At 35.1% G+C, this 9,348-nt stretch overlaps 1 protein-coding gene across 1 annotated transcript; it reads right to left on the bottom strand.

The window, feature by feature from the left end:
* Positions 1-8,231: 8,231 nt before the first annotated feature.
* LOC131875122 (uncharacterized) lies at positions 8,232-8,787 on the bottom strand. The gene has a single exon (XM_059219149.1). The coding sequence runs from the start codon at positions 8,785-8,787 to the stop codon at positions 8,251-8,253; it is 537 nt and encodes a 178-aa protein (XP_059075132.1). The 3' UTR covers positions 8,232-8,250.
* Positions 8,788-9,348: the final 561 nt, after the last annotated feature.

Below are 9,348 nucleotides of genomic sequence, written 5' to 3'. Positions count from 1 at the left end.
TTGATAGCTTCATTAATAATAAGTTGAAAACATACAATTTTAAGTTATGATTATAGATGGAGGTATACTTAGTTGTTTAGGGAAATGTTAGAGTTTTTAACACACAATACGAGAAAAGATGCTTGATTATTCTATGATTTGTACCCAAAAGAAAGGAAAAAATATTATTTTTTGAGTGTAATAGAATTGTTGAAATGAACTTCTATGAATTATTCATACATTTTCACTCAAAGAATAAAATATTTGAAGTAAGAAATTTTGCAAGAAAAGTATCCACAAAAAGATAAGATAACACTAATGAAAATAGTGATTAGCAAGGGGATAGATAGAGGTGTTGATCACAAGCTATTTTAAGGGATAAGACTAAAGGGTTGCCTCCGAAAGGAGATCCCAATGTGTTGGAATCTTCATTCTTGTACTACTATTGGATTGAATAAATATCCTAAATATCTGTTGGAATAGAGAATTGAAAAAACAATCTATGAAAGATTATACACAATTGAATTATGGATGGATTGGTACAACCAATTCATAAAAGATCACAAATATGTTCAAAATATTGTATAAATAAATGTTCACACATTAAAAAATAGTACTCAAACAAGGTTTGAATGTTTGAGCTGAGCGATTGATGATTGTTTTGAATCAAAATAAGTTGTTAAAAAATCATGCTATAATGAGAGAAATTAGATGTTTTTAACATCATGTGATCAAACAAACAAGCGATCAATGAAATAGAAGTTTTAAATGTTATAGCATTTTAGATTTTATATTTATAATTATTTATAGTGAAGCCGAATTAAGAAATATTTATTAAAACATTCTGAATTAACATTCTGAATATGTGTGTTATAAATCATAATATTCTGAATTTGTGCATTGAGTTTGTATCAAGACACAAATAACTAGATATAAAAAGTATACTTAATGAAAAAATTAAAGAACCAAAATAATAAGATAACACAAGAAATAGATATATAATATAACTTCATTTGTGTGGAAACATATCCCTATTTAATATCACATAAGACATGCATATCATTCATCGTTATATAGTATTTAAGCTATTCCTAATATACACCTGTTAAGCAGTTAAACATCAACATTTAAAAAGGATGTTCAAGTACTATTCATAAAGCTCTCTTCTTACAAGTAGTTTGTTTCAGATTAAACTCTTATTTCAGTCCCCTACATACATTTGTCACTTCATTATTCTATTAATTGCTTCTTTACAATTATTCAAAAATTTCTCTATGAAGGGACCCAATGCTTCTTTTAACATCATGCAAAATCTTCTTCGTTACAGCTAATTCCTTTTCAAAATTACCCAAAACCTAATTCAGTTCAGCTAATTCAATTTCAGAACCACCTGAAATCTTCTTCGTTGCAGCTGATTCATTTTGAAGATCACTCTCAATCTTCTCTATTGTAGCTGATTTGTTTTGAAGATCACCCTCAGTTTTCTCCATTGCAGCTGGATCTTGTGCAGTACTCCTCTTGGTTTCTGCTAAAACCTTATTCGACAACATCTCCACCTTCATGATTACAGCAGACTCAGACTGTTCCCCACATCCCATATGACCCAATAAAACCCATACTAGACTCATAAATTCTCCTTCGGCAGCTAAGCACTCTGCATGAAATATTGCCTTATTGTACACCACTATGTATATTACCAACTTACCCCAATACTTAGCCAATAACTCCCACCTTTCTTTTTCTCCTTTCTCAAGAAGGTGCTCAGCTAGTTTTGCCCTGGAGCCTTACAGATCATCATTGTATTTGCAGCCTAACAGTTCTTCAGGATTTTTCTCAAGAATACTGCCTAAGGTAACTGTGTCCAGAATCTGGTTCACAACTTGCATGTATACAATCCTTGCCACCTTGGGGAGGATAAGCAAAAGATTGTGGCGTGACAACAGCAAATATGCACAGTACCTCGACAGTATTCTACTCAACTTAACATTTGTAGAATTTTGAACCTGACCTATCCTCTCTGAACCAACTGATTAGCAAACAATAATAGCAAAAAGAATAAATTGCAAAAAGAAATCACAATTCAGAATAAAAAACAAAGTGCCTTGTTTTTTAGAATTGCACACATCAATTTCTTTATTGAAGCTTAATTAAAAAATTACATAGAGGCTGTATATATAAGGAATTTGTAGCCTAAAATAATTAATAATAACTGTAGTTCTAAATATATTCCTATCATTGCATGGAAAGCTACTAAGGCTCTCAAACTAAAAAAAACAAACTACTCCCTAAATTAAGAATACAATAAGTGCATGCACAACGTGCTTTATTTACTAAAAACAAACTCATGCAAAAAACAAAACTAAAAATAGTCCTAAGGATTAATGCATGCTGGAGTACATGCTTTATTTGCATGAATAAACAAAAAAAATTTTAACTAAATTAATCTAGTTGCATGCTAGAGCAACATCAATTATCAACATACTCCCCCTTGATGTTGAGAGGGCTCACAATCTTATCTCGTAATGCTATAAACTAAGCTTTCGCAACCGCTTTGGTGAATATGTCTACTAGCTGATCCTGGGTGTTGATGTGCTTCAATTCGACATCCTTCTTCTGCACCAAATCTTGTATGAAGTGATATTTCAAATCAAAATGCTTTGTTCTACTGTGATAAACTGGATTCTTAGCTAACTTGATGGCACTCACATTGTCACAATAAATTACTGTAGGCTGAATTTGTTTTTCTCCAATTTCTTCCAAAAATTTTCTAAGCCAAAGAGCTTGTGTACCTGCTGAGGTAATTGCAACATACTCTACTTCTGTAGATGAGAGGGCAACAATACTTTTCTTTTTTGAGCTCCAGGTAATCAAACCAGAACCAAAAGAAAAACAATTTCCAGATGTAGATTTATGGTCATCCATACTACCTTCCCAATCTGAATCACTAAATCCTACAAGATTGAACTTTTCAGAAGAGTAGTAATGAATACCAAAACTTAAATTCCCTTTCACATACCTCAAAATCCTCTTGGCTGCCTTCATATGTATTTCAGATGGATTTGTCATATACCTTGAAACAAGTGAAACTGAATAGGCAATATCAGGCCTTGTGTGGATTAGAAACATTAAGCTCCCCACAATGCTTCTATAAGTTGTTTCATCAACTAAATTAGCACCATCATCTCTACATAGCAAAACTCCATGAGCACTTGGAGTGGAGGCAGGGTTACAATCAGTCATATTAAATTTCTTCAGCATATCTTGTGCATACATTGTTTGACAAATAAAAATCTCATCCTTACTTTGATAAACCTCCATTCCTAAAAAATATTTCATCAGACCAAGATCTTTCATCTCAAATTCTTTCATCATAGTAGCTTTGAATTCATCTTTCATCTTAGAACTACTACCCATATACAAAAGATCATCAACATACAAACTTATGATGAGAACATCAGTACCTTCTTGTTTCTAGTAAAGGGTAGGATCACTCTTACTTCTTTGGAAGCCATTCTCCTGAAAGTATCCATCAATCCTAGCATACCATGCTCTTGGTGCTTGCTTGAGGCTATACAAATCCTTCTTCAACTTGTAGATATAATTATCTTTTCCTTCCACTTCAAAACCTTGTGGCTGCTCCACATATACTTCCTCTTCTAAGTACCCATTCAAGAAGGCACTTTTCACGTCCATATGATGTATGCTCCACTTCTTCTGAGCTGCTAGTGAAATCAACATTCTTATGGTCTTTTGTTTTGCTACTGGTGCAAATGTCTCTTCATAATCAATTCCATACTTTTGTGTGAAGCCTTTAGCAACTAATCTTGCTTTGTGTCTTTCAACACTCCCATCACTATTAAACTTGGTCTTGTAGACCCATTTGGTGCCAATCCTTTTTTTGTCATGTGGAAGTTTTGTTAACTCCCAAGTGTCATTCTTGTGAATGGAATCCATCTCTTCTTCCATGACTTTCACCTAAACCTCATTAGTACATGCATCTTCAAAACATGATGGTTCAAAATTAGCCTTGGTTGATAAAGCAAAATTCACTATCTCACCTATTGGGTTTTCTTCATGTACTTGATTTCCACTCCTTTGATAGATATCACTCAATTTTCTTACCTTCCTAGTAGAACTTGGAGAAGAAGCTAGACTTGAACTTGGTATTGAAGAACTTGATGAAAGGCTGCTTGGTGGAGTTAAACCACTAGATACAGAAACATTAGTTGGTTGCTCATGATCAATATCAACAATTATATCATCATTCAAAACAGATTTTGGCTTCTCAACATGGCCTTTTTGATGATCATAAACTCCCCCTTCATCAAAAATCACATCTCTTGAGACAATAAGCTTGCTAGTGAGGGGATTATACAATCTATAAGCCTTACTTTTCTCCCCATACCCAATAAAAATACATGACTCACTCTTCGCATCTAATTTCTGTCTATTTTGATCAGGTACATGCACATAAGCCAAACAACCAAAAACTTTGAAATGATTAACATTAGGCCTTTTACCATACCAAGCTTCATAAAGAGTCATCTTTTCTAGTGCACTGGTGGGGCTATAATTGAGGATGTACACCGTTATAGCAACTGCATCTCCCCAATAAGAATTGCTCAATCCCTTGGTTTGTAACATGCACCTTGCCATTTAAACCACAATACGATTCTTCCTTTCAGCTATTCCATTCTATTGAGGTGTGTATGTAGTAGTAAGTTGCCTCTTGATGCCATTAAAATCACAATAACTTTGGAAAGCTTTTGAGAAAAACTCTCCTCCACGATCAGTCCTTAAACATTTGATCTTGCACCCTTTCTCATTTTCCACAAGGGCTTTAAACTTCTTGAATGTATCCAAGGCTTCATCTTTGGCCTTCAAAAATATACCCAACAATTTCGTGAGTAATCATCAATAAAAGTGATGAAATATGATGACTTACCCAAACTCTTAGTCTACATAGGACCACATATATCTAAATGAAGAAGCTGAAGTGGGTGATGAGCCCTCCATGCATTGCCCTTTGGAAACTTTTCTCTTGCATGTTTTCCTTTAGTACAACCTTCATAAACCTCCTTGTGTTCCTCAACCTTGGGCAAACTAGAAACTAATGTATGTGAGGTTAAAAATATCAAACTATGAAAATTTAAATGCCCATACCTAAGATGCCATAACCAACTTGAATCCTCATAAGCCATATTTGCCAAACTGTTGTTATGTTCACCAAACCTCAAGGGGAACATCCTATTTTTTTGTCATAGGAACAACAGTGATCACTCTATTACCATTATTCTTATCATAGATAGTACATGTCTTATTCTCAAAAACTACTTTATAATTTTTCTCTCATAGCTACCCAACACTTAAGAAATTGTGCTTCAATTGTGGAGTATAAGAAATATCATGAATACTCTTTATACCTTCTTTTGTTTGGACCTCCATAGCTCCTTTGGCAGCAACCTCCAATGATTTATCATCACCAAGTTGGATCTTGGATTTGAAACTTCCATCCTTTGTTGAGAACAACTTCTCATTCCCTATCATATGGTTAGAGCATCCAGAATCTAGGTACCAAACACCTTTACTAGTATTTTCACCCTTGGCATAAGATAAAAATAAGTGATCAGGAGGATTGTCACTACTCTCTTGAGCATAGTTAGCACTTTTACCCTCTTTCAATCTGCATTCTCTTTCAAAGTGGCCATACCTTTTACAATGGTAACATTGAACATTTCTCTTATCAAATCTACCTCTACCTCTTCCTCTGAAACCACCACTTCCTCTTGAGCCACCTCTTCCTCTACCTCTTGAAGAATTTTGGCTTTGCCCTTTACCTTGGCCTTGATTGATTTTGGTACTACTGCTGCTTGCATCTTCATTTTTTGTGATTAACAATTTAGAGGAAAATGCTTTTTCTACACCTTCAAAAGAATCTTTCAATCTTTCTTCATGAGACATCAGGGATCCAACCGGTTGATCAAACTGTAGTTTTGTTAAATCTTTTTTTCTTCTATGAATATTGCTACATGATTCCATCTGGGTGTCAAAGATCTCAACACCTTTTTTATCAAAACTTCATTGCTTACAATTTTCCCAAGTGTAGCCATTTTATTGACCACATCTTTGACTCTGACACAATAATCACTTATACTTTCAGCTTCTTGCATCTTCAAATTTTTGAACTCGCTTCAATGTCTGAAGCTTGACCACTTTAACTTGATCACTACCCTGGTAAGCTTCTTGTAGAGTCTTCCAAGCATCTTTGGCAGTTGTTGCTCCTGATATTCTTGGAAATAAGCTCTTATCAAGAGCTATCTGAATGTGAAACAAAGCTTGAGCATTCTTTTTCCTTGCTTCCTTTCTTGTTGTTCTTTCATTGGCTGTAAGGGCATTCCAATCAGCTGGCTCTTCATAACCTGATTCAATAATCTCCCACAAATTTTTTCCAATCAAAAAGGTCAGCATCTTAATGCACCAATAATCATAATCATTCCCATCAAATTCTGGAACAGGCATAGGGTTAGAATTCGACATGATTTACTTTGGCGAAATTCCAACAATAAAATTTTAAGACAAATAATTTTACCTACTTTGATACCACTTGTAGAATTTTGAACCTGACCTATCCTCTCTGAACCAATTAGCAAACAATAATAGCAAAAAGAATAAATTGCAAAAAGAAATCACAATTCAAAATAAAAAACAAAGTGCCTTGTTTTTTGGAATTGCACACACCAATTTCTTTATTGAAGCTTAATTAAAAAATTACATAGAGGCTGTATATATAAATAATTTGCAGCCTAAAAAAATTAATAATAATTGCAGTTCTAAATATATTCCTAGCGTTGCATGGAAAGCTACTAAGGCTCTCAAACTAAAAAAAACAAACTATTCCCTAAATTAAGAATACAATAAGTACATGCACAACATGCTTTATTTACTAAAAACAAACTCATACAAAAAACAAAACTAAAAATAGTCTTAAAGATTAATGCATGCTGGAATACATGCTTTATTTGCATGAATAAACAAAAAAACTATTAACTAAATTAATCTAGCTACATGCTAGAGCAGCATCAGTTATAACAACATTCTCATCCTCTTTCTGTTCCAGCAATTCTCTCTTCCAGTCACATAAAGTAGTAGCTATATGCCACATCAGAATGACATAAAGTAGTAGCTATATGCCACATCAGAATGACCTCCTCCAGATTGCCATGAGACTCTGAGATGTTCAGGATTTCAGAATCTGCTTGAAACAGATTCTTCTCAAAGTTGTAAACATTCTGTTTGCATTCTTCAGTACTATACTTGTCAGAACATGCCTCTTTGAGGATTTCAAAAATGAAGCCTTTGAGATCATCTTCGACATACTCGTTGTGGGTATGCCTTAGTTCGATGTACCAGCTTACTATAAAACTGTCTGGCTTCGGGAAAAGTCCAGCCATCTTTCACATTAGAGGAGATCTATTAAGCCAAGTCTCTATCAGGCAGTGTTGCAGAATTTGATTGCTCCAGTATCTGTTTCCTCCAACTACCTTGCTCAAGTATCTATTTCCTCCAACAATATCCTCAAACTTGCCTAGCACAACCATAGTAATCTTTATCACCTTCAATCTGCACCACTCAACAATATGGCTTTCTCGGCGCCTAAATCCCACAACATAAGCACAAATTAAGTGGACCCTGGTCCAGTTGGACACTACAACTCGCCATGTCTGCAAGAGCTCAACCACAAAAGCTACTGAAATCACAACGTATGTCACCGTCCTCTGTGCTTGTCTGGTTTCGTTCTCTCCCAAAATCAGATACCCTGCCGCTCCCATTAGAGTAATGTTGAGAAAGAGCAGTACCATTCCCCACTTAGTGAACCATGGGTTGCTGTACTTGGAGAAAAAAGCATCGTACATGAATTTTAACTCCATCTCTACAATTCTGAATGCCTCTCCTCCACTACGGTTAACCCAAAAAGCTCTGGTCTCCTTCCAATCCCCTTCAACAAAATACAAACTCCCAAACCTCCGCTTATACATTTTAAACAACGCATGGGAAACACACAGATCGCAGCCTCTACCTCTAATATCAGTGCTCTTGATATCCTCAATAGTTACTATTTTTCCTTTCAATGAAGAAATCTCTAACTCTTCTTTTTTCCCTCTTCCTTTCCGTGTAGAGGAGGCCTGCTCCTGTTCTATCATTCTCTCCACTTGATCCTCTCCCATAACAACATAATTCCACTTTTCTGCAACACCTTTTATCTCCATATATTTAGAATGTTGACAGATTCGATATGGCAATTCGAAGATAATTACCATACCTCAAAGCAAGGGTTCTTTCTGCATACTTAATAAATCTTACAAGCAGCAAAAGAATAGCAGTAGCTAATGGGTAGCCTTTCAGTGATGATGCATACATGACACACACTGCCATGCAGACTTGATAAACCATATTGAATCCATGTCTCAACCAAAGCTCATTGTCAGCCATGGAATAGGCAGTTATAGCATCTGGTCCTCCCAAATGCATGAGTAAGAATGGAGCCCATATTTCATACATCTCCCTCCGATCGCTGTGCATCATGGTCCCAAGTGCAGAAATGGCCACGGCATCCGCAGAAATGTAGGCTCCCCAAACCATAAAACGCAAAAGGCCACTTAAAGTAAGATATCTGCGTGCACCCAGAACAACCAGAACAAGCTGCAACATCATGCTAGTCAGTACTAAAATCGTCACCAACCATTCTAGTGGGACACGCAGCGCAAAATCTTGCAACACAATCATCGCTGAAAAACTTCCCGCGTACATGACTTCCCAAACAAAAACAGAGAAGGTAGCTCCAAAGAACAATTAAAGCATGTACACCCTAATTCTCATGAGAACCTCCAACTTTATAGATGTTTCTTTAATCGTAATAACCTTCTGAGTGAGTTTCATATTAAGGATATGTTGATCTTTTTCAAGAAAGGTAACATTGAATATTGTTATTAAATTTTAAATTGGATTATTAAGACACCTATTCACCTTTTATGTTCTTGTTTTTTAGTTTAATGGTTTCTTTTTAAAAAAAATTTAATAGTGAGTTTAAAATTAAAGATATGTTAATCTTTTTTAAAAGAAAGATAATATCGAATATCACTATTTAACTTTAGATTAGATGATTACGACATTTCTTCATTTTTTATGTTCTATATCTTTATATCTTTTCTCTGCTTAGGAGAGCGTGAAAGGGAGAAAGAAGATTGGTTGGAACCACAGGGATCACTCGATGTTTTCTTATGAATGCAGGGCATCTCCCAAGCAATGGTGTTGCGGGCATCAAATTGCCTAAATTTGAGAACATTACAGAGGAAGAAGCTAAACTAAAGA

Source organism: Cryptomeria japonica, chromosome 4 (genome assembly GCF_030272615.1).
Source record: "Cryptomeria japonica chromosome 4, Sugi_1.0, whole genome shotgun sequence".
In the NCBI taxonomy this organism is placed as follows: domain Eukaryota; kingdom Viridiplantae; phylum Streptophyta; class Pinopsida; order Cupressales; family Cupressaceae; genus Cryptomeria; species Cryptomeria japonica.
Note: the sequence above shows the minus strand (reverse complement) of the source record. Positions and strands in the feature narration are given on the sequence as shown.